We start from the raw sequence: 26,953 nt of genomic DNA, 5'->3' as shown, positions 1-26,953 counted from the left end.
CAGGATTTAAAAGCTCTTATTTAAAATAAGAGCTTTGAGACACGATATCCTTCTAAATATCAAATTTCATTGAGATCCGATCACCAGTTAAAAATACCTAATTTTTCAGAATTAACCCCTCCCCCAACTACCCCAAAGACAGCGGATCCCTTCCGGTTATGTCAATCATGTATCTAGGACTTGTGCTTATTTTTCCCACCAAGTTTCATCCCGATCCCTCCACTCTAAGTGTTTTTCAAGTTTTAGGTTTCCCCCTCCCAACTCCCCCCCCCCCCCAATGTCACCAGATCCGGTCGGGTTTAAAATAAGAGCTCTGAGACACGATATCCTTCTAACTATCAAATTTCATTGAGATCCGATCACCCGTTCGTAAGTTAACAAGAGCTAAGAGCTCATATGGCACTTGTGACGAGGTCGGAAGAGCCGAGAGCTCATATGGTACGAGGTCGGAAGAGCCAAGAGCTCATTTGGACGAGGTCGGAAGAGCCGAGAGCTCATATGGTACGAGGTCGGAAGAGCCAAGAGCTCATTTGGCACTTGTGAGAAGGTCAGAACCTAAAGTTAAACTTTATAGCACAAGATCCTTCTAAATATCAAATTTCATTAAGATCTGGTCGCCCTTTCGTAAGTTACAAATACCTCAATTTTCAAAATTACCTCCCCCCTCCCAATTCCACCAAAGAGAGCAGATCCGGTCCAGTTATGTCAGTCACGTATCTTAGACAGGTTTCTATTCTTCCCATCCAGTTTCATCCTGATCTCACCGCTTTAAGTATTTTCTAAGATTTCCGGTCCCCCCCAACTGCCCCCCCCCCAATTACGTTTGATCCGGTTGAGATTTAAAATAGGATATCAGAGTTACGAGGTCCTTCTAAATATGAAGTTTCATGAAGATCCGATCACTCCTTCGTAAGTTAAAAATACGTTATTTTTCTTATTTTTCAGAATTACCCCCCCCCCCCCCGCAATTGAGCGGATCCGTTCCAATTATGTAAATTACGTATGCAAGACTTTTGCTTATTTTTCCAACCAAGTTTCATCCCAATCCCTCCAATCTAAGCGTTTCCCATCATTTTAGGTCTCCCCACCCCAAACTTCCCCCAATGTCACCAGATCCGGTCAGGATTTAAAATAAGAGCTTTGAGCCACGATATCCTTCTAAAAATCAAATTTCATGGAGATCCAATCACCCGTTCGTAAGTTAAAAATACCTCATTTTTTCTAATTTTTCAGAATTAACCCCCCCCAACTACCCAAAAGAGAGCGGATCCGTTCCGTTTATGTCAATCATCTATCTAGGACTTGTGTTTATTTTTCCCACCATGTTTCATCCCGATCCCTCCACTCTAAGTGTTTTCCAAGTTTTAGGTTCCCCCTCCCAACTCCCCGCCCCCATCACAAGATCTGGTCGGGATTTAAAATAAGAGCTCTAAGACACGATATCCTTCTAAACATCAAATTTCATTGAGATCCGATTACCCGTTCGCAAGTTGAAAATACCTCATTTTTCTAATTTTTAAGACTTACTCCCCCCCCCCCAACTACCCCAAAGAGAACAAATAAGTTCCAATTATGTCAATCATGTATCTAGGACTTGCGCTTATTTTTCCCATCAAGTTTCATCCCGATCCCTCTACTCTAAGTGTTTTCCAAGATTTTAGGTTTCCCCCCTCCAACTCCCCCCAATGTCATCAGACCCAGTCGGGATTTAAAATAAGAGCTCTGAGACACAATATCATTCCAAACATCAAATTTCATTAAGATCCAATCACCCGCTCATAAGTTAAAAATACTTCATTTTTTCTATTTTTCCGAATTAACCGGCCCCTACTCCCCCCCCAGATGGTCAAATCGGGAAAACGACTATTTCTAATTTAATCTGGTCCGGTCCCTGATACGCTTGCCAAATTTCATCGTCCTAGCTTACCTGGAAGTGCCTAAAGTAGCAAAACCGGGACTTTAGGTTTTCCCCCTCCGACTCCCCCCAATGTCATCAGATCCGGTCGGGATTTAAAATAAGAGCTCTAAGACACAATATCATTCCAAACATGAAATTTCATTAAGATCCAAATACCCGCTGATAAGTTAAAAATACTTCATTTTTTCTATTTTTTGCGAATTAACCGGGCCCCCACTCCCCCCCCAGATAGTCAAATCGGGAAAACGACTATTTCTAATTTAATCTGGTGCGGTCCCTGATACGCTTGCCAAATTTCATCGTCCTAGCTTACCTGGAAGTGCCTAAAGTAGCAAAACCGGGACAGACCGACAGACAGACAGACAGACCGACAGAATTGGCGACTGCTATATGTCACTTGGTTAAAACCAAGTGCCATAAAAATACCTCATTTTTTCTAATTTTTCAGAATTGCCCCCCCCCCCAACTACCCCAAAGAGAGCGGATCCGTTCCGGTTATGTCAATCATGTAACTAAGACTTGTGCTTATTTTTCCCACCAAGTTTCATCCCGATCCCTCCACTCTAAGTGTTTACCAAGATTTTAGGTTTCCCCCTCCCATATCCCTCCAATGTCACCAGATCCGGTCAGGATTTAAAATAACAGCTCTGAGACACGATATCCTTCCAAACATCAAATTTCATTAAGATCTGATCAACAGTTCGTAAGTTAAAAATACTTCAATTTTTCTATTTTTTCCGAATTGACCGGCCCCCCACTCCCCCCAGATGGTCAAATTGGGAAAACGATATTTCTAATTTAAGCTGGTCCCGCTCCTGATACGCCTGCCAAATTTCATCGTCCTAGCTTACCTGGTAGTGCCTAAAGTAGCAAAACCGGGACCGACAGACTGACAGACAGAATTGGCGATTGCTATATGTCACTTGGTTAATACCAAGTGCCATAAAAAGTAATCGTAATGAAATGGTAATTGTATACATCTTGTTATTGCCTTGTCAATCGCGCTAAAAGACAACAATCAAATCTTATCGATTCAAACCAAACTAACGCTGAAGTCCTTGCGACCTGAAATCCAATACGAACACTATTATTTGAAAAGCCTTCAGGAGTATCGCAGGATTCAGATTATCATAGTTACAGCATAGTTGCGGTAATGAGGAGCGAACTACGGTAATGGTATCCCATGGTAACCTAAAGTCTAAAATCGCGTTTTGGAAAAGCCTGGTGAGAAAAACTTGTTATTTAAAGCTGATTGCACTAAAAAATTATGATGAAAATAAATTTTCCAGAAATTTAGAAAAGAGCTTGAAACCTCATAGAAATAACTACTAACAGGTCGCTGGTTTTGATGTCACATAGTCTATTTTGCCTGACAGTTTTAAAAGATGAAGATCACTGATTGCACCGTTCAAAGCTGCTTTCAAGTATAATAATGGCTCAATTTCTTTTTAGAACCTTTTTTGCAGCAGAAAATTTTCAAAGTTCGTAATTTTTGCTTTACACCTCTCAAAAGAAATACTTCTTTTTTTAATACTGGGTATTCCCAGACTATAGAACACTTCCTATCAAATGTCACCTTGATTAGAGCAAAAGCAATTTCTTGTCTAGGAAAGGGGACCTGAAAATGCCTAAATCGGATTTTTTCCCTGCGATATAATGAAATTTTAATAGAATATAGCCTCTAGTAAGGAAATATTGACTCTCATCCCCAAAAAATGGTTTCCGAGACATCAGACAAAACCAACAAGGGTCAGCAGCTTCTAGGTGCATGTACTATAGTTTTTAACCAATACCCCACCCACCATTTTTGTTTTTCAGACAATTGTAGCTTACGGGCTACGTCGTATTAGAATTTAAGCCCTATGGCCATTCCTGTTCGTCCATGCCGCCAGGTACCTCTTTTTTCCTCCATAATCTTTGAGGTCCATATTGCTTGATGTCGACCTTATCCATATTGGGAAATATAGTATTTAATTTGCCATTTCAACGTTTTCTTTAATAGAACACTCATTGCAGTCCAAAAATTCCGTTTAGAACCCTTAAAGAGACTCTGGAAATGTATATATATTTTACCCTCTCTGGAGAAGGACTTTTAATCCGACCTGGATTTTTAATACAATGTAGCCTCTAAGCCTAGAAAATCTAAAATCAGAAATAAAATTTCAGGTGTATCCTGAAATCCGTAGAAGACAAGAAGAAGAAGACAAAGCGGGAGTTGGAAGCTTCAATGCCTGGAATTGTCATAAACTTTTAAGAGCAATCAAAGCAGAATACTTTGCGAAAGGTTTCAAATGAGGAGGTAATGTGCCTCTGCGGCCTGAGGCTCGACTTAGTTTGGTGAGTTTGCTCACAGTTTAAAAATACCCCAAAATCAGCCAGTCTTATCTTATGAGCATCTAAAAAATTCAATAAGAAACAAATTATGCAGAAAAGAACAAATTATAACAACCTGTTAATATCACGAACTGGAATTGTAAATTTGTTAATCCCCTCTTGGCCCCGGAATGGCCAAAAAGGGCTGAAAAAAGTAGCTGAAGTCGCGACTTCAACAACCTTTGGATAATAACCTATTTGTACTAGACCAAGCCCAAAACCAGCACAAACGGTCAGAAATACTTGTGTATTTGAATGGTTAATTTCAATATTGATACAACTGTTGTAGTATTTTACAATGTTCAGAAATAACTTCAATTTTCTGGAGGATTCCTATGCTAGATTTTTTCTAGCCCCGTCACCCAAATAATTTATTCAGATCTGATCCCTCCCCCTGTCACCACGCTGAAAAGACTACTGCTGCTGAGACAAGTTCATTGAATAAACCAACGATAAACGCTCTTTCAAACGGTTCAAAATTTTTGTCAAGACGATAAAATTGATTTTTCGCCTAGACAATTAGATCGATTAATTTTTTCATCGGGATTTCCCCGCTATGGTTTCTTTTTGCCTAAGATAATAAATTATAGCCTTACATTGACAGTTTTCTAGGGTCTTTCGCTTTCCCTGTTCAAGCAGAACTTCGCTCGATATATGTGTAAGATTGTCACACAGAACTGTTTAAACGGATAGATGGTTGTATCGTTGAGTATTATGTTATATTGATGAGGGGCTGCCGAATTAGAAGGCAACGAATAGCCAAGGCCAAGGATGTTTTTTCACAGTTACGTTCCTTTCCACAGAAAAAAATTTGGAAGAATGAGAAGTATGCGAACAAAGATTAGGATATTGCAAGCTACAGTGATGCCAGTGGTCAAGAATAGTTCTGAAGCCTGGGCGCTACAAAAAACGAAGGAGGAGTTTCTAGATGTTTTCCTGAAAAATTGCCTACAGATTCTTTTGAGTACCCGACTGACTGACCGTGTCTCAAACAGTAAGTTGTGCGAAAATTGTGGTTCGATCCCGCTTTCTAGAACTATAATTAGAGAAAGGTGTAGATGGCTAGGGCACGTTCAGTGAATGAAGGATGACAGAATGCCAAAGATTGTCCTTGTCCGCCAATCGTCTAGGACCGAACGAAAAGTACTTTGGTCGAATGGGGTAAAAGAACATCGTAAGAAAAGATTTAAGGAAAATAGGAACTTCCTGGGAGGGTGTAAAGGTTCACGTTGGTTATCGAAACTGTATCTGCAAAATCTCTGGAAAAAGCTTAAGGTTGGAGATTAAAATTTTAGGAATTGCTAAGAGAGACAATTTTACTTCAAATTGTGATAGAGAGAGGGGCCAGATCGGGTAAAAATGATTTGTCTCAATCCGCCTAGAAGTGTTTGCATTAACACGAGAATCTAGTCACGGTTAAGCAGCGAGGTTGAGGTTATGATCAGAGGGTCATTTGTGCTTTAAACGAAAATTAAACAGTTCCTCTTTTGCCACTAAAACATTCAAAAGTCATAAATCAAACTAGTCAAAAATAGGTAATTTATGTTCGTTTTATGTTTCACTTGATTATTCACGCTAATTTTTGTTCGTCTTAGATTTCTTCCATCCATTCCATATTAGTACCTGCTAATTTTTAATTTGGTGTTATTATTCATTTTAGGTTTGCTAGTTTCAGGTTTCATTTATTCATTCATATTAATTTAAATAAAAGACCACTGGAGCTTTAATGTTCCATTTGAATAACTTCTTTATATTTTTCGACTGCTGGTTCGAAACAATCTCTGGCGAAAAAACAATACACACAAATAAAAACGCACAGGTCGCCGATTTTCATAGAAAAATGAAAAAAAATGTCGTGTATCTGCATATAGGAACTTTGAACCTCCAGTAAAGGTTTTGGGACATGATCAAATTCTCTGATTTAGTTTTTATTAAGACTGTCCCCTTTTTGGGCTAGTTCACACTTTTTGAAATTTTGCAGTTTTCATATGCTAATAAAATTTGATAAGTAACTTTACGATTATTGAATTATACACATTTGGAATCATCGTAAAAAAAGTGATTTCTTTTTATTCAAATATTTTTATTAATTTTCCATTTTTTATAGTTTCAGTTTCTATTCACGAGAGTCCTTTACTTGCAGTTCGTTACGATGGAATGTAACGAAAAGAAAAACTTGAAAAACATGGTCTACAGAAAAACTACTTGACTGATCTTCTTAAAATTTGAAACACTATAGTACAAGTCGAATCATTTTTTTGTGAGTTATATCACTCTTTGTTGAATAAATATATAATACAGACCTCGCCCTGCTGCCCGCGGGGCTCATGGACTAATACGGCTTTACTCTATAGGTATTGTTACCTGTAAGCAAGCCCACTTTACGCATTTTTAGTCTCATTGGAGGGGGATTTCTAAAAAATGGATGAGATTCTCTAATAATGACAAAGAAACAATATGTGATCATCAGAATCTTGCTATATGCAGTAATACGCACTTTAGACAGCCTGTAACGAAACTAAATATTTACCGAAATTTGGTTACATTTGAGAAAAGTGTTCCAAAGGTAAAATAGGCTAGTGCTTAATTTTCGCAACATTTATATTTTCAATTATAACAGAAATCCTGTAGGCTACCAAAACGTAGCTAAAATATTTGGAAAGAGCATAAAATAAAGAATCTAGGTATACTAGGCTACTTTTATTATATTAGCATGTTTCCTTTAGAAGTGGTCATACAAAGCCTAGCCTAGAAGTTCACCCACAATATCAACATCAACATTTATCAAGTTTGAAAAGAGCCTTTAATGGAGTCTAAAAGTACACAGCCTATCTTTTTTTTATTCTAGCCTAGGCCTATAATAAATACTGGCTTACCTCCTGAAACTAGCCTAGGCCCAAGCCAAGTTCAAAAATTTTCCATGAGAGGAGAAATTCCTATGCAGGATAGGCTAACTAGAGTTTACCTATGGTTGGTAAAGTTAAGAATAGCAGCACTCCAGAAAGAGAAATGCTAAAAAAAAAGACATTTTTATATTATTAATAACCTACTGCTAACTTTTACGCTTTTTTTATGTTCATTTTTATAGGCCTAGTTTGGGTCGTGTTTTGGCAATTTATCCCCATTCCCCCTCTAATGGATTCATTTAGTCTTATGCTATGTAGAAAAAGTATCATAATAATTAATGGAACCTGATTCAATAATAAATATGAATGAAAAAAAAACAAGGAATTCTAATTCATTGATTTTGCTGCACATTATAAAGTAAGAATTCCATAATGTTTTATTAGTTTGTTTACACAAGCTATGGCTATAAGAGGCCATTAGAGGGGGCTGGGGATGAAGTGTCAAAAACGTAAGCCAAACTACAAAATGACCATAGACTAAGCAAAAATTAGCAATCTAAAAATGTCTCTTTTTTCCTAGTAGCCTATGCTTCTTTCTGGACAGCTGCTATTCTTAGCTTTTAACCCAAAATATCCTAAAACTTGGGAAAATATCCAGAAGATGTGGTAGCCTAGACCTAAGATTTTTTCAGTCTTGCATCCCCAGTAACAAAAAATGAAAAAGCCTTATAGCCTAGCTCTGCAAGACTCGTATTTACTGATATCAAAAAAAGATTTAATTACTTTTATCCAGTTTTCCTTTTGTCATAAACACTCATAAAATAATCCTTTATAATTGCAAAACATTTTATATGGTTATTGCATTAAATATAGATAGGTCTTATTCCAGTAAAAGAAAAACTATGACTAAACAATTCTAGTAAAGTTGATGAAGATCTCAGATATGACGAAAATGGCCGCCAACGCGCCTAAGCTCTTACATATCGCCATCTATTCTATATAAAATGAATAGAATTTGTTGCTAACATTGCATCAGCTTGTTGAGAAAAAAAACTTCTGTTTCGAAACTATCACGGAAGGTGATAAGGGTAAAACTACTCACACCACAGTCCAAAATCAGAGAATAGTGATTCTGAGCCAAATTTGATTCACAACTACACATGCTTCTCTATCTCTTCAATCCCATTTTATACAAAGCTTCATTTTTTACCCCTTCCATGAAGTTTCAATTTCCTTCGAATCAGGGACGTAATTTGCTAGGGGGCAAGGGTGGGGGCAAATGTGCTGCCAGACGCCAGTACCTCCAGTTGAAATTTAGATCCTTCAAATCTTGTCAAAACTAACATGAATTGTTGAATTTTTTGGTTATTATTAATTTTTTTGGAGTGTCGTTTCAGAGGGGGGGCAGGGGCAGTTGCCTCTCCCCTATTAATGTGGAAAAAATAACTTATATATAGCCTATGCCCCTTGACTATCTGGATATGGACCCCTCTTGCCCCCCCCCAAAAAAAAAAATACTGGAGCTGCTCCCCTGATTATTTTTATTGATTATTTAATCGTAGTTATTTAATAATTTTTAATATATTTGTTATTTTTTTTTACTAATTACTTATAATTTATCAATTAGTTTTATTTATTAACCGTGCCCTGCGTTTTATTATAATGAAAATAAAATTTCATAAATTAAAAAATTATTATAACCGTTAAATTATTTATTTGAAATTCTGCACACCCATAAATTTCTGAATAACTTTCTATTGTATCTTCAACGAAAAAAAAAGGAAAGCTGTCCCAACACGTTTTGAAAAAGTTTTACTGTATCTTCATTTCTTTTAATCGTATTCCCCCATCCCCTCTACCATATATTTGTGAATTGAGCCAGCGGTATCGAACCAGATTTTTGGCACAGCTAAATCTCGGGCGATATTATAATTATACTTGTCAATAGAATCAAGATTACGTAAGACTGCAGCGCCTATAATTGAGCCGTTCATAATTTTTTCGAGTTGAACATTATTCAACTTTAAAACTTAAAAATTATACCCGACCACTCAGATTGAAGAGTTAAGGCAAAATGTTTTGAAAGCAGAAAAGATGAGAGTTTGGAATAGCAGTTTTCTTATCTCTAACAGGAATCTGACGAAAGATACAAAGACACGATATTAGTAGAGAATATTTAGGAGCAAATTACTGAAGCATTTCAAACCACTATCCTGCCATTTTAATTCTTTGCTTCTGAAAGACATAAACTTAAAAAAAAAACAAAGTTTTTCGGGGGGGAAGGAAAGAGCGAAGTTGAAACTTAAAAAGGACGAAAATTATTACTTCACAACCTATCTAATATATATATATATATATATATATATATTGCCTCTGAATTATTTGTCTTTACTGTTTTTATTGTTTGGTAAATGACGACTTATACTTATTGACGACATGACTGCCTGTCCATGGATTATTCTTTATGGTTGAGTGTGTATGGCTATGCTGTTTGACCTATGTGGTTGTATGGATGAGTAGGGTTAAGGCCTCATTCAAGTGCTGGTCTATATTAATCACTAATTTAGGAAAACAGTTTTCCCTTTCTCCTTCTATCTCCTTTCTTCTTCTTTTTTCTTTTTTTTCTTTTTTTTTTAATGTGTTTGTGCTGTTGCATTGATGATTTCTCTTTTCGTTATATCACTAAAACTAGTACAAATAAACCAACTAATTAAGTTTCCCTATGTTTTTAGGATTATAAAAAACTAGAGCTTTACTGAAAACACAAAATGAAATAGGAGTTTTAGTAGAGTAATAGCAAACCGATTAAGGACCCTTCATACAGTATAAAAATAAAGCATTTTAGGATTCTTGCTTTATTTTTTTGTCATTTAATTTGGTATCACATCTGCACAATGGCCAAGTCCATTGACTGGTTCTTGTTTTTGTTCTGAAAAGGACACGTCATGATTAGTTTGTAGACAAATTCGAAGTAAAACCATCTTGATAGTATTTGGACTACAGACTAGCTTTAGAATTTGTATTCTTTACTTGAAATTCTCTGTTGTATACACAGAAATAACCGGATTTCTAGAGTTTATATTATGGCTTATTTGATCCTCCGGCACCAGGAGATGTACCCCAAAAGAAAAGCGCTCCACAGAGGAACCCTTTTCGAGCCACCAGAAAGGCTGATGGGCCTAAATAGATAGGAATAATGGTGGCATGGAATAGTTTCCTTATAAGAAATAAGATAGCCAGCTATCATGTCAAAGGAGATGTGGATGTACTCACACAACGCCTGATGTGGACATAGTGGATGAAATTGACGGGCGTAATTTCAAACTCCCCACTCGAATGAGGAGACAGTGCTTTACAAACTGTTGAACATGAAAGTGGCAGAGTAGTCTCGTATAAACGTAGGTATAACTTCACACCTCCCACTGAGGGAGGTGAAGTCGCACCTTTATTACAAACCCAAGTTTGTATAATGGTAGCATATGAAGCACAAAGGCTCTATTTCTGGCGAATTAATTAGTGTCATTGCCAGGTATATCCAACCTTATTAGACTGTTTGTAGGAATGTACAAATTTATAGTGGCGGTGGAGGAATCTTGAACTTGTGGAGTCAATTATTCACAACCAACTATTATCCGTAATCTCCGTCACCGAAGCAGCTCTTTCTCAATCTGACTTAGATGGACATAGCTACCTTATCTATATCATCTGCATGCACCAGATTATCAATTAGAGCCCGACCTCTATGCGCCCCATATTTTACGAGTATCAGAGAAAGGATGACGTGCAGGAGGAGGTTGAATAAGTTATGAGAGAGGATATATTCCTGGAGGACACCAGAAGTTGTCGAGAATCTGTCACATGAGCTTTCGTGTGTCAGCATTCGGCTTTTAAACTCGCTGTATATGTTCTCAAAACTACGACAATTTAATCTGGAACGCTGTAGCATCTTAGAATATCCCGTAAACCTTTATCCATTTAAGATCAAAGGCATGTCAAAATCAGTGCATAATCGATAGAGCTCTCGTCCAAGTCATTGTATAGTTCCATTAATTAATGTATAGTAGAGCTATGGTTATTGATTGATCGCCTTGGTCAAAACCAAGCTTGGTATTTGCCTATAACAGAAGCAGTGATTGACCGAGTGCCGTGTAGGATAATCTTAATCAGGATTCTAGTTGGGTGGTTCCTGATGCTGATAGGCAAATAGTTTTCACACTCTTTCTTCTGGTCTTTTCTGTGGATTGGGACTATTGCCATCTTACACTATAGTCGTGGAACATTTCTTCTGGGACAGGTGATTCATGTAATATTGTTGTATACCTGAATAATATCTTCTGAGGCAATATTTACTGGTTCTGTATCGACACCGTCTGATCATACAGTTGTACCTGAATTGCTACAGATGTTTTCTGAATTGCTAGGAATGCATAAGTAATTTTGTAAACAACTCTGCTTAATTAACACTAAAATAACGCCATAATATGTCACATCATTGAGTTATCGCTCATCGTCCAAAGCGAAAGGACCTAGGTGTGATTTATATTGCATTCTCAAAATCTGTTTCCTAAAAAAGCAAATTGACCTATTGAAAAGATATTGAATGTGACCTGTTGGACATAATAAATTGCTAGTGAACTTGATATTGAATTAAATTGGATACGATCTTTGGATGTGCAGCTTGGATGAGTGTTAGAGTTTTTTTTTTAAGTGTTATAGGACTTTGGCTGATTGGATCGACTATAAGGTGATAGCCAAACTCACGTGGGCCTACCTATTCAAAGTTAAGTGCAGTTTTTTATGTTTATTTTTGATAATACATTTCAATGGTTCAGTTCACAAAGGATGCATCATGGCCATGCCGAGTGTTGGATATAATTCTGGCCAAGAACAAAAAAAATCCTATGTTGTATTTTGTTATGAAAGCCATGAATATCGTGACAACAACAGCCTCACAGCTTTCGTCCTCTGTTAGCATTTCAAAGCAGGCTAAGAAGAAAAATGATTTAGGCGTTTTTAGCCGAATTAGCTGATTTTCCTCATAAGCATCTGAGATAACCTTCTGGGATTTTATGGCCACCTTTGTCTTGGATTGTAGTGGAAGTAACGGGACGACACAGGGCATGGTTGGGAAGGGGCTTAGGGTGCTTATTTCTGTTATCATTTGTAGATTTGATGCCTTCTCAAGGTATTCCTTCCATGGGTTGAGTTTTATTTTTGCGTTTCTGATTATGTTTTCCGGTTTTTCTAGGATTGTGGCGTCCAAGCATCTGTTCTGGTATATAGTTCTCTGACTATTTTAAAGAGTTCGTTTTTTCCGAAATTTGATTTCAGTGACAAGATTATATGAAAGCGTCTCTATAACAATCCAAAGAAGATGCGAAGGAAGAAGAAGAGTTTGTTTTTCCCCTTTGGCCTTTTTGCCAAGGATATCATTAATGGTCTCTAGTGTTGTGGTGAAGGCATGTTCAGTCAAGAGGTCAGTCTCTTCTTTAGTGGAAAGGGAAGTAGATATATTTAGGATATCTCACAGTTTTGTCAAGAGTCTAGTGGTATATGCGTCCGTTTGGTAGGATTGCACAGAAGTTCCGTCGGGAATTTGGGCCTTTTGTCGTTTTAAGGAGTCTTGTTAACCTCAGCTTGACTTTGAGCATCTGCAACGTGTGGTCCGAGTCAAATCTATTCCATAAAGTCGAACCTCGTCAGTTAAAGATAATTTCCATTGTCAGAATATCAGAATAAAGTCTATCAAGCTCCTACTACTCCATCAGGTGATTAATGATGGACTTTTTTTTCTGTCGTCAGATGACAACAAAATGTGGACATGACGTACAAATTTAACAAACCGAAGGCCCGCTGTTTGGACAAAGAATCAAATTTCACGTCAAAATTTTTTTTCTCTTCGTCAGAGATTGATTTCAAACATGGATAATGGCGAAAATTTTTTTGTCTTTTGATGAGAAAAAAGAACGTCTATTACTTTCCACTTAGACGTATATGTTATAAGTTCAAGTTGCAATTTCGAAATGTAAAGTAAACTGATGACATTTCTTTTTTTATAAAAGGTGTTTTCTATGTTCAAGAATGAAAAGGGGGATTAGAATCAATTACCTAACTGAACAAAAAAATGACAGTTGGTCAATTTTAATTTATTTATTAATTAAATATTAGCATTAAAAAGCTAAATATCGACCTGATGTCAACTTTCTGGCTTTTCGTACTAAATTAGCGTCTCTGTTACCACGACAAGGGAATGCGCCGTTTCATTTTATTATCTGCCGAAGTGACGTGCTTTCGATTTGTAACATGTTGACAAAATGCACCCATTTTTCAGTCTTTTAACAACAAAAAAATACATTATTTTGCACGTTGACATAGGATAATAAATTCAAGTGGCTATCTCAAAACGTTGGGTGAATTATGACAGTGTTCAATAAAGTTAAGAAGAGTCAGGATCAACGAAGTATCGGAGTGAAAGCTGATTGTTGTTTTGGTTAATTCAGTATTATATCTTAGCTATCACCGAAAATAGATCTCAGTTTAGTCTTCCCACTTCTTTCCTAAATCCAGAGCATCCCTAAATCCGGACCGCTAAAACTTAAAATAGTTTCCAGAATTTTATAGCATTTCTTTATGAAGACATGGGAGTCATTACCCGATACCCGAAAAATGCGTCAAATATGCTATTACATAAAAAGGCACAAAAGAAACGTTAAGGAACAAAATATCAACTATGATTTAGATAGTTTGTCGACTTTGTAATGCTAAGTTAAACGCACACTGCTTGTGATCGTCTATCCGTATATCGATCGTATATAGATCGATCGTATATAGAAGTTTTTCAAACTTCTAGCATAGATGAGCGTCATCACATGGTCAAAAGACTCCCAGTTGGGAGCTGTGAATTCTCCTTTAATTTTCATTACTTTCATCAATATGCAAGCTCTGGCCGGACTTCTGACAGAACAGCTGCAACACATATAAAAATTCAAAAGTATCCGTGATATTTCCATTTCATTTGTTGTTTGATAAGTAGACATAATGGTGAGTATTCTCTTTGAATGCTTAAAAGTGAGCTAATTAAGATTTTTTTATTATTACAGCTGGTATAACTTAAGGGATCATTTGAAAGAAACAGTATAAAGTTTGCTTAAATTGTTGGAGAACTTGTCTTGCAAAGTAAATTGTCGTGGATAATTTTTAAGGGCAATGTTCAAAACTAGATCCTTCATCAAAGCAGGATATCCAGCTCCTATGATATAGAGCTCAGGACTGCTGAAAATGTTGTTTTGTCAAAATTTCAATAGGTATTGACCTGTCATGTAGGCAAATTTCAGGGCCCTCTAGAGGGAGAAGGAGTGGAGGTGGGTACTTCAAAATACCTTCCCAGGACATACTTTAGCCTGTAGACCTATCCCTGAAAGTTTCATTTTCCTAACCTAAACCCTTTCCAAGATAGCAAGAAGTCAATTAACTAGAATTTTACCATTTTTTGGATACAGGGATTAGTCTATACTGAGCAGCTGTTTTGGATAATTATTAATCACAACCAGTCAGGCCTATGTTTTTGCAGCTTTACTAATTGTTAAATCTGTTCTTACAGGTGTGACTCTCAGTTGTGCAGCAAGGGGGGGGGGGGGGCTCTTGCCTAAAGTCACATGGTGTTGGCATGCAGTACCAAACACCCTGATATTTAGTTTAAGTTGTGTTTTCAGGGACCAGCTTTGAAAACAAAATGTCAGGATACTTTGAAATACCTTCCCAGGATATACTTTAGCCTGTAGACCCATCCCTGAAAGTTTCATTTTCTTAACCTAACCCCTCTCCAAGATAACTAAAAAGTCACTAAACTAGAATTTTACCAAATGTTTTTAGGTTCTCTGTGTTCAACCCAGTAAAAGTTTAAAGTATTTTCATCTTATTGGTTCCAAGTTTAGGCCTATTGGGTAAAATTCTAGTTTAGCTAGCCTAGCCTACTTTTTGCTATCTTGGAAAGGGGCTAGATTACAAAAATTAAACTTTCAGTAATTAATTCAGGGCCAAAAACTGGGAAGGCTATTGCCAAGCTTCCATGTTAACCTTTATGCAATTTCTAACCTATTGAAATTTTGACAAAACCAACATTTTACCTTAATTTTTAGTTATTAGTCTCTTTTTCTCTGGTCTTAGTTCTGAAATGTAATTCCTGTTATTTGAGTAGAATTCTAAGCTATATCAATTTTTTTTTCTAAATTTAGAAAATATATTTGCAGATATTTGAAACCACATAAATTTGGACTGAGCATGGTTGTAAAACTGAAAAAAAGTTTTCTTGTACTTTGTTTAAGTAGAAGATCTGTTTTCAAGGCTTCACTTTCATCACAAAGAACTTTAAAGGTCATCAAAGGTCACTGCCCTCTAGAGAGAGAAGGATTAGAGATAGGGACTTAAAAATACCTTCCTAGGGCATACTTTGATACTTGCTTTTTAGGTAGTACATGCTTGAGAATTTGTACCATGAACAAGACAATAACTGGTTTTCGCAGTGTTATACCAGATGTTTGGCTTGGTGGAAAACTATATTGTAGCTATATTTTAATTAAACATTTTGCTGGTATTTTGGTTAGGTTAATTTAGGTTACATATTTAATATTATGCAGTCTGGGTGGCCCACCTTCCATAATTCTCTGTTCTAGTTTCTATAGTTTTGTTACTAAACTATTATATTTTATCCTATTTTTGTATATTTCATTATGATTAACCTAACTTCAATTCTTGAGTGTGTACTAGCTAACATGGAAGTACTCCCTGAAAATATCATTTTACTAATCTAACCCCTTTCCAAGATTAAGAAAAAGTAGCTAAACTAGACTGTGGATTCAATTAAACTTTACTGTGGATTCAACCTGAGTTTTGTGCCAGAATAGCATGTTTGAACACAGTTTCTAAGAAAACATTTGCCCATGATGAACATGACACTAAAACAATAATCTGCACAACCCATATCAAGCTCCATATTGGATATGACTGGCCTGAAAACAAGGTTGTTATGTTTTTAGTTTTATTTAGCTTATGTGTCCACATTTATCAGCACACTGGACAATTTTGTCAGCACATTCTTTGTATCCCTGCTCAAAACCCAGGCTGCATCCCTGGTAACACTACTACTAATAATAATGCTATGATTTTCTCATGAGTTGATAAATTAATTTAAACAAAGTTATGTTTCAATACAGTAGGACTATCAAAAGCTATTTAAAAAAAAAACATTAAAAGTCATTAGGTACAGGTGTGCAAAAAAGACAAAAACATTTAATTCATATGCAATAGTGTCACTTTTCTGTGAATTTATTTTACCTATATACCACATGATTTTCTTATGTCAGTTCCTCTTGTCAGTTTTCATTATATTAAAAGCAGAAAGTCCAGATGCAAAAATGTACAGTAAAGTTCTAGTGTAGGGATTTATATCTTGGAAAGTAGTTGAGTCAGGGGAATAAAACTTTCAGGAATGAATACAGGCCCAAAAATATACAGTATTTATATATTATACCAATCTCACTGTTGTTCTTGATCAGTTTAAAACCAGCTCCTCTATGTGTGCACTTGGAGATAATCAGATTAGTCTGAGTGAGATAAACTACAATGCAGCTATATTTTAATTAAATATTTAATATATAGAGTTGGTTAGCTATTTAATATAACATGTTCTGAGTGGTCTGTTTTCCACAATTCTTTGTTTTAGTTTCCATAATTTTGTTACTAAAGTATTATAGGCTATTTTTATCATTTTGTATATTTCACTAGGATTAACTTCACTTCTTGGGTGTGGTCAATATAATACAGAAGTACCAAATGTACAATGGTGAAGGTATTGCCAAGCTACTATATTTATAATGTTCTTATTTCAAGGGATTAGAGGACAGTCTACATCTGTATGAATTTAGTAAAAAACAGTTTCAAGATATAGTGTTTTTTTTTTATCTAACAAGTAGATTTACATATCTATTTAGACACACACAAATGTAATAACTTGTTTAATTTGTTATAAGGGTGCAAAAACAAAAGTACAAAACTAAATAAAAAGCAAAGACTCTTGGAGCATTAGCAATCTGAAAGTGCAGAAAGGGGATGCTCCTGATGCTAACCTTTTATTCCTACCATGCTTAATATGCTTATTTTTGCTGAATCATGGTTGTTAATAAATGTCTAGACCTGTATACAGTGACAGGGCAAAAATAACCCCCCATTAACCAACATAAAAAAAGGAGATAATAAATCTTGATTTAATTGTTGTGATGTCTGCTTTTCTTTGTTTTTGCAACAACAAGATATATATTTTTTTTTATGATTCATCTCAACAGACATTTATATCTTGACTTAAAAAACAAACAATTCCAACAAGGTTGAACATTTAAACATTCTAGAATACTGAAAAAATGAGGAGGGTAATTCAGTTGCATGAAAGTTCAGGTGCATGGGGGTTTAGTTAAATGGGGCTGACTTGCACGAGAGTTCAGTTATATGGGGGTCTGGTTACGTGGGGGTTCAGTTACACAGTGGTTCAGTTGCAATGGTTCTGGTAAAAAATTGGTGTACTTTTGAAGTTCAAGTTAAAACTTTAATTTTGATAATCACACAAAATAAATAAAACAACACTTTGCACTGGACAAAAGCAAATCACCATAAACTGTAGCTTGGTGTTATGTAGGAATTTATGTTTGAGAAACTCCAGAATTGATGATTGAAGTTTATTTCTATTTTATTTAGTGACCTGGTTTGGTTAGGTGATCATTAGCTTCCCAGTCAAGTTTGCACTTCCTCAAGGACCACATGGCATTCAGCCTTTGTTTAAAATTATCAACAGATTCAGCATCCTCAAAGAGTTTATTCCAACTGTTAGCAATTCTTAAGAAAAAGAATTGAGTGCAGACTCTGGTTAGGGCAGACTGCTTAACAAGTTTTGGTCTATAACCTCTGGCTCTTGAATTAGAATCAAAAGTTGGAAAATAATGCTGGGAACATATTTGCCTTCATTAGCTTGTAGGTTAGAATGGCATCACCTCTATTTATTAAAAAGTTAATTTCTTTAACTTTCAAGAAAACTAGCAATAAAACTAAGATATGAACTTATGTTCAGAAGTAGACAAAGAAGCTGGTCATGTTGTGAAACCATATCACATGACTCAGGTAGCTTGTATCCATCTAATGGCAGTCAAGTTTACTTGTTTGCTATTCATCTATGCCCAGAATATATACCCTCACCCTTGTATTTTTTCCCCTGCTTTTAGGTCCTCTTGGCACCACAAACAGTCCCTGGAATTTTCAAGTATATTTCTAAGCTTGTGATTTTTTGATTTCATGTCCAACTGCTATTTTTAGGGCCCAACCAATATGGATTTTTTGGGTCTAATGCTCAAAATTTTCTTTTTGGTCTCATTGTCTGTAATTCACACTCTGTACTGAGGTACATAAACAAAAAAGGCTAGAAATCAACATCATACCTAAAATTTTCAATTTCTTCTGTAATTTGTTACAAAAGTTTTCTAAAAGATAAAGTACAAATAACTATAAAGATAATTTAGAATTGACAAGTCAATAGTCATTTGGTTAAAGAAGCAAGCTGCCAGTTTTATCATATATTTTGTTAAGTCCCCATGCTTGTGCAAATATATTTTTTTTTCAAAAGGCTAATGCTAGATTCTACCAGCTTCAAAGTGAATAATAGCTAGGGTTTTTGTGCTTACCTGCAAAAAAAAACTATTTGTGAAATTGAATAGGATACACTGCAAGTTTTTGCATGTGATAATTTTTTTTTTTTATACTTTCATTGCAGTTGGCTTGGTATGTACAAGACTAACACTATCTGAAAATCATGTATTACCATAGTCAAAACTAGAAAAAAAGGGGTTTTGTGTGACCCCTCTGGAAAATTGCAGTTGTATCACAGAATTGGCACTAAAACATAGCTTTGTAGATTGCTGCAAAATGCCATTGTATTGACGAATGTCATTTTTTTAAAGTAATCTGTTTAGTTTTTAGTAAGGTTCAAAATACACTCATAGCTTTTTATGGCACTTGGTATTAACCAAGTGACATATAGCAATTGCAAATTCTGTTGGTCTGTTGGTCCTGGTTTTGCTACTTTAGGCACTTCCAGGTAAGCTAGGACGATGAAATTTGGAAAGCGTATCAGGGACCGGACCAGATTAAATTAGAAACAGTCGTTTTCCCGATTTGACCATCTGGGGGGGGGTGGGGGGCCGGTTAATTCGGAAAAAATAGAAAAAAATGAAGTATTTTTAACTTATGAGCAGGTGATGGGATCTTAATGAAATTTGATGTTTGGAATGATATTGTGTCTCAGAGCTCTTATTTTAAATCCCGATCGGATCTGATGACATTGGGGAGAGTTGGAGGGGGGAAACCTAAAATCTTGGAAACCACTTAGAGTGGAGGGATCAGGATGAAACTTGATGGGAAAAATAAGCACAAGTCCCAGATACATGATTGACATAACCAGAACCGATCCGCTCTCTTTGGGGTAGTTGGGGGAGGGGTCATAAAAGTTAGAAAAAATGAGGTATTTTTAACTTACGAATGGGTGATTGGATCTCAATGAAATTTGATATTTAGAAGGATATCATGTGTCAAAGCTCTTGTTTTAAATCCTGACCAGATCTGGTGACATTGGGGGAAGTTTGGGGTGGGATCGGGATGAAACTTGGTGGGAAAAATAAACACAAGTCCTAGATACATGATTGACATAACCAGAACCGATCCGCTCTGTTTGGGGGAGGGGTTTATTCTGAATAGTTAGAAAAAAAGAGGTATTTTTAACTTACAAACGGGTGATTGGATCTCAATAAAATTTGATATTTAGAAGGATATCGTGTCTCAAAGCTCTTATTTTAAATCCTGACTGGATCTCATGACATTGGGGGGAGTTTGGGGTGGGGGAACCTAAAATCATGGAAAACGCTTAGATTGGAGGGATCAGGATGAAACTTGGTGGGAAAAATAAGCAGAAGTCTTACATATATAATTATACATTAATACATAATGTGATTTACATAATTGGAACGGATCCGCTCTATTGGGGGGGGGGGGGGTAATTCTGAAAAATAAGAAACAATTACGTATTTTTAACTTACGAAGGAGTGATCGGATCTTCATGAAACTTCATATTTAGAAGGACCTCGTAACTCAAATCTCTTATTTTAAATATCAACCAGATCAAGCGTAATTAGGGGGAGGGGCAGTTGGGGGGGGGGACCGGAAATCTTAGAAAATACTTAAAGCAGTGAGATCAGGATGAAACTGGATGGGAAGAATAGAAACTTGTCTAAGATACGTGACTGACATAACCGGACCGGATCTGCTCTCTTTGGTGGAGTTGGGGGGGGGGGGGTAATTTTGAAAATTGAGGTATTTGTAACTTACCAAAGGGTGACCAGATCTTACTGAAATTTGATATTTAGAAGGATCTTGTGCTTTAAAGCTCTAATTTTAAATTCGACCAGATCCTGTGACATTGGGGGAGTTGGAGTTGGAAACCGGAATTCTTGGAAAATGTGAAAATTGGGGTATTTTTATCTTATGAATAGATGATCGGATCTTAATGAAGTTTGATTTTTAGAAGGAATTCATGTCTCAGAGCTCTTATTTTAAATCCCGACCAGATCTTTTGACATTGGGGGGAGTTGGAGGGGGAAATCTTGGAAAAACACTTGGAATGGAGGAATTGGGATGAAGCTTGGTGGATAGAATAAACAAATGTCCTTGATACGTGATTGACAGAGTCGTACTGGAATCACTCTCTTTTGAGGAGTTGGGGGGAGGGGTTCAGTGATTTGGCGGGTTTGGTGCTTCTGGACGTGCTAGGGCGATGAAAATTGGTAGGCGTGTCAGGGAGCTGCACAATTTGACTTGATAAAGTTGTTTTTCCAGATTCGACCATCGGGGGGGGGGGGGGGGGGCTAAAGGGAGAGGAAAAATTAGAAAAAATTAGGTATTTATAACTTACGAGTGGGTGATCGGATCTTAATGAATTTTGATATTTAGAAGGACATCGTGACTCAGTGCTCTTATTTTAAATCCTGACCGGCATTAAGCCTCTGATTTTCCTTTTTAAATCAATCTATTGATTCGTAGAATTTTGTTAGAGCTCATACCATATGATCTCTTGGCTCTTAGCTCTTCTCGCCTCGTCACAAGTGCCATATGAGCTCTTAGCTCTTGTTGAGGAGGGCAACAGCCATTATTTTTATTTGTATTTCTGTTGGCTTTAAACCTGGGTTTGTTATATATTGCAATTTTGTTTTTCTTGGATCAATTTGATAATACACAGCAGTTTTTGTTTCCTCTTTGAATTATTTTGATGGTTCAGAGTAGCTTTTGCTTATTTTAGGTTTGATTTTCTCTGCTTAAAGCAGAGATGATTTTTTCTGCTCTGATTAAAATTAAGTTTTGAAACAATTTTCAAAGACCTTACTTTATCAAATAAAGAACAAGGCAATGTTTTATCTTAAAACAAACAGAAACTTGGCTAAAGGGGGCTGCTGCTCTTCCTCTTTATGCTAAAGTTTGACATTTTAAAAATGTATATACTTCAAGAAACTGTTAATTAATGCAAAGGGATAATAAAGCACAACTTCCTTATCACAGGGTTTTGTTTATTGTATCTATTTGAAAAAATCAGATTTTTGATTCAAAGATCTTGAAATGTCAGTAAATACAAAACTTTTTATTTTTAATCGAAAATATATTTTGCATTCAAAGAACTATGGAGAACTAAACATAAGTGATTGAACTCAAAAATCAACCCATTCAATTGGAGTTTGTCAGTTGTTGTCTGCACCTTCATTTTATATTATTACTAGCTGTTGGGGTGGCGCTTCGCGCCATCCCAACACCTAGTCGGTGGGGGCGCTTCGCGCCCCCCGCGCGCGTAAGTCGTTACGCGCCATATTAGTTACGCGCCATTGTAGTTGGGTCCCTGTGTCCCACCTGTGAATATAGATAGATATATATATATGTTTTTAACTATGTAAAACTTGCGAATATACAACATTCTTTGCTGTCCCATTGTCTGTGCATATAAATAGATTGTCAGGTTTGCCGACTCTTGAACATGTAACATATAATTGTCCATGGGAAAAACAATCCGTATTCAGATCTATACCTCATTATTCTAATGATTGCCCTTGAGCTTTGTAGATGGTGATTGCTAATCAAACATTCCCCGTGTCACCATCGTCATTTATATATCCCCCTGTGCCCCCCGGCGTCCCCGTTGTAGTTGTGTCCCTGTGTCCCAGTCGTCATTTATAGTCGACAAACATGACGTCAGTCGACACACAAACATGACGTCAGTCGACACACACGTCCCAGTCGTCATTTGTGTCCCGGAGTCCCAGTCTGTAATTTCTCTTTAAGTGTCCCAGTCGTCATTTATATTCCCTGTGTCCCGGTCTGTATATACATTCGTTTTTGAATTGGTATATGATGAAATAAATTTTTTGCTTTTTTCCTTTTTTTTGGTTTTTACCTTTTTTTAGCTTTTTTAGTTTTTTTCTTTTTTCTTTTTAGTTTTTTTGTAGTTTTTACCTTTTTTAGTTTTTTTAATTTTTATTTTTTTTAGTTTTCTTTTTCTCCTTTATTTTTCAGCTTTTTCCCTTTTTTAGTTTTTTTTTCTTTTTCAGTTTTTAGTTTTTTTTCTTTTTCAGTTTTTAGTTTTTTTAGTTTTTTTATTAGTTTTTAGTTTTTTTTGTAGTTTTTACCTTTTTTTTAGTTTTTTTTTCTTTTTTAATTTTTAGTTTTTTACCTGTTTTTAGTTTTTTTTTAGTTTTTTAGCTTTTTTAGTTTTTTTAGTTTTTTTGTAGTTTTTACCTTTTTTAGTTTTTTTCTTCTTTTATATTAATGCTTAAGCCAAGGTTCTAACCTGGAACCTCTCAGACCTAGAACCTGGAACACAACGCTTTACCAACTCAGCTACTTCGGCTTGAATACATTCGTTTTTGAATTGGTATATGATGAAATAATTCAGACGTCATATGAGGACAGACAACAAACAACTTATTTTTATATATATATAGATTGAATTTGCTTGAATTATAACAAATGGCATAAAATCAATAAATCTATGTATCTGGAAACAGCATGAAGAAACATATTCTATTCATGTACATATCGTTTAACTTTTTTTCAGGTTCTATTGACAATATATATTTTTGGATGGCTGGAAATTTCTTTAATTTTTAAAAACATTTTCTTTTGAAATTTAATTTTTTAGCATTAGTAGTAATAATTGTAATGGTATCCAGAGTATTAGCATTGATTGTATTTCAAACATCATTTCTACATTCAGTCTCATGTTTCACCAATTTCATTGCTGTTTTTGATCATTAATGATTCAGTCAATCAGTGATTAAATTTAATGAATTATTTGGGCTTCTGAATAAAACCTACTGTTGTTTGTGTGATCATGCCAAATTTTTTAAGCTACAAAACCTCTTTTTTGTCTCAGAAGTCACACAAAATGACTATATCGTTTCAAAATATACTTTTACTTATATAGAAACTATAAGTTAAATTGTGTTAATACATGTAGTATAGTGTTTTTTTTTTCGTTAACCAATCAGAAAACATACATTTTTGGTTAAAATTTTATCTAAGGCCTGCATCTTTTTCTGAAGTTTCTGTACATCTCATCTAACTTGAGATATAATCTCTTCATGACCTTTCAGTCTTATTTGGAATCGCTCACTCTGCTCATCTCTGACTACATCAAAGTTTTCAGGAAGTCAGTAAGATGGCTGAATAGAAAATTTAGTTTGATACTCATATTGCAATTCAGCATGTTCACTCTTCAAAATCTGCTGGGGGCAATTTTATTCTCCTTTATTTCCAAGAAGTATTTTGACAGTGCTTTGAATGCTAGCTTATTATTCAATAAGTTCTGTAGTGGTTTAATGGCAAATTCATCTCAAAATAGCTTCCAAATCTATGGACTATCAAAGATTAAAGAATTTTCAATGACTATCAACAAGCTACCCAAATAAAATACTTGAAACAGTCTTCTTTAATTCTAAAAGCATCAGTAAATTGCTTCCTAAGATCCATTTTCAAATGGCAGGTGGATGTATAATGGTCTTTCTATTAACAAGTTTGGATCGTCTGGTTTTGGATCAAGTAGCCCATGTGATGGCACCCTGTGCTTCTTGTGAACTCTGCTGTATTACAAACACAAAAATACTCTATTTTTGCGTTGTTGACTAAAGTAATAGCCGAGCATTCTAAGGTCAGCACAAAGGAACAATGGGAACAGGTGGTATTGCAACAAGTAAATGACTCTTTAGCCTACATCTTTATATTTTTAATTCAAAAGACTGACTGACATATTGAAACTGAACCAGTTTCAACTGGTATATCAACTCATAGCAGAGAAGGAGATACTTCAAGCTTTGCTTTGATCCATTAATAAACAACTGCCATTTAATTGTGTTGAAGTGTATGATTACTGATTTTTATTAAACCGTGTATTCCATCAGCAGCACCTGTTTTCATCATCATTTTAAAAATGTTATGGGAAGGCACTTTCTCTTGGTTAAAAGGAAGATATCTTAGTTCCCTGTTTGTGCAAATTTTTCTCATATACTCCATCACTGAAATTCTTTTGTTGTATTTTCAGAGAGTGGAGCTATTCAAATCTAGTGTTGGGATTTCAACTGAATAAGGCACCAGGAATTTAGTTGATAGTAAACTAGGACACTATTGGGAATTTTGTTTACTTGTTATATCATTACCTTATATTACTAGTCTAATTAACAATCATTTAAGCAATCTCCAGGCTCTCAGTCATAAATATAACAAATTAAAACATGTCATATGTTCTATTTCTCCACATACATAAACTCTTGATGCAATGCCTGAGCACTTTGCTGTGCATCAGTAATTTTGATGCACATCAGAATGATGTTCACTTTAAAAGTAAGAAAAATGGGTGTATGGGACAATTGTACTTAGCTTTTCTTTTGACTGGAAATGATAAAACTATCATGTTAATCACAAAAATTGTGGCTGTTTAAGCACATACAACATGAACTAGCAGAGATAGACAATAGTAAAGGTTTCAGTTCATAACAAAAAAAAAAAAAAAAAACAACAACAAAAATCAAAGATCTAAAACGCTGCTAGTCCTATATAAAAACAAAAAATTCATACTCTATGTTGGTGTGCACATCCTTATCCCAAAGGAATGCACTACAGTATCTCAGGCATTTGGACTGAATTTATTTTTATCTAAATTAATTTTTATTATTCTATGCTTGATATTACTTGTTCCTTCTTTGAAAAAAAAAATAACTCTTGCTGCTCTTTCTTATTCATTCCCAGCTCACTTTTCAGTAATTTTCTTTGCTTCTTTCTCATTTTATCATTGTTTTTTTTTAACTTTTGTGGTTTTATCTCAACTTTTTGATTTGTTTTTACTTTAACATGTTCTATGAACCTAACTCTAACATATTTGTTTTAATTAGTTGTTTGTTTGGTTTCACTGTCATTTTGTAGTATGCTGTTTTTCTCACTAGAAAACGTTAATTGGGTGTGTTTCTTTTTATTTGTATTCGCATAAAGTGCAGAAAAAAACTTGATGTAGGAGAAGAAAACTGACAATGATTATGAAATGAGCTTGTCCAGAATACCCTGAAATTCTTCCAGTTTCAGGTTCAGCAGAATTGATGTTAAAATATGTTCCCCATTTAAGCTAAGCATTTGAATCAATTAAAAAACCTTAAATGATCATTGAACAGTCTTTGTTGAAAAGGCGTAGAATATGTTTATATTTTAACTTCTTGGGGACGGGGCTTAGGGCATTGGATCCCAGCTTAAGGCTTTCAATATATATATATATATATATATATATATATATATATATATATATATATATATATATATATATATATATATATATATATATATATATATATATATATAGATTATCAATCCTCACAATATTTTGATTTCAGCAAGGTATAAAATGATCTATGTGGTTCTTTTCTCTAGAGTTTGGCTATAGAGACAATGATTTAATGACAGAAGTTGTCTAGTTTAAGTTTTTGGTTCTGTCTGTATTGTTTTCTTATTCTATATATATTACTCAGTGGCAGAGATTCAGTTCAAGAATGTATGTAACATATATGTGATTGTACTTAACAGATCATTGTACCAATTTGATTCTTAAAGCTAACATTTTGCTCAAAGCAATGACACAAATGTTCAACAAGCAAAAACTGCTGCTTCTAAGAATAAGTAATTATATTGTTCGTATTTTCATTTATTGAGTTGTCTCACTTTCACTATTTAGGTTTTTCGTAAGTTTGTTTTACTATATAATTTCTATTCTTCAGCCTGCTGCTCCTAGTTCAACAACTGTTGGTGCAGGTGGCAAGTCCCCTACTACTTCTGGTCCTAGGGCTGGTCCTGGCAGTACAGTTCGTCAAAGGTGATTCAATTTTTTTTTATTTAAGTGCTGCATTTTGCAGTTTGGCTGATGCAAATTCTGCAGAATAACTATTTAGTTTGTCTAGGACATATTGGCAGCCTTTTTTGAGTGATGCTCATAAATGTAATTATAACCTTGCATAGAGGGATTGGATGTAAGGATCCTCTACCAGAAAAAGTACACCCTAAAAATACACATTTGTAATGCTCAGATCTTCTGTCTCTCCTACAATGGTTGAACCTATGTGTACCTTTGGTTCTGATGGTTGTTACAACCTTGGAATGGAGGAAGATTTTACATTAGGCAACAGTAATAAATTTGGTTTTAAAATAAAGT

General features: G+C 35.3%; 1 protein-coding gene and 1 long non-coding RNA gene across 3 annotated transcripts in view; one reads left to right on the top strand and one right to left on the bottom strand.

Moving 5' to 3' along the window:
- Window positions 1-8,051, bottom strand: part of LOC136028146 (growth factor receptor-bound protein 14-like) — a 243,917-nt gene extending 235,866 nt beyond the window's left edge. For both annotated transcript variants that reach the window (XM_065705808.1, XM_065705809.1), the window contains exon 1: window positions 7,921-8,051. In XM_065705808.1, coding sequence (XP_065561880.1) covers window positions 7,921-7,945 — 25 coding nt within the window. In that variant the 5' untranslated portion in view covers window positions 7,946-8,051. The remainder of the gene's footprint in view (window positions 1-7,920) is intronic.
- A 6,083-nt stretch (window positions 8,052-14,134) lies between these two features.
- On the top strand, window positions 14,135-26,618 carry LOC136028145 (uncharacterized). Its single transcript, XR_010617751.1, has 2 exons — window positions 14,135-14,178; window positions 26,523-26,618. It is a non-coding gene; the product is annotated as an uncharacterized LOC136028145 (long non-coding RNA).
- Window positions 26,619-26,953: the final 335 nt, after the last annotated feature.

Source organism: Artemia franciscana, chromosome 6, assembly GCF_032884065.1.
Source record: "Artemia franciscana chromosome 6, ASM3288406v1, whole genome shotgun sequence".
In the NCBI taxonomy this organism is placed as follows: domain Eukaryota; kingdom Metazoa; phylum Arthropoda; class Branchiopoda; order Anostraca; family Artemiidae; genus Artemia; species Artemia franciscana.
This window is presented reverse-complemented; position numbering and strand designations above follow the sequence as displayed.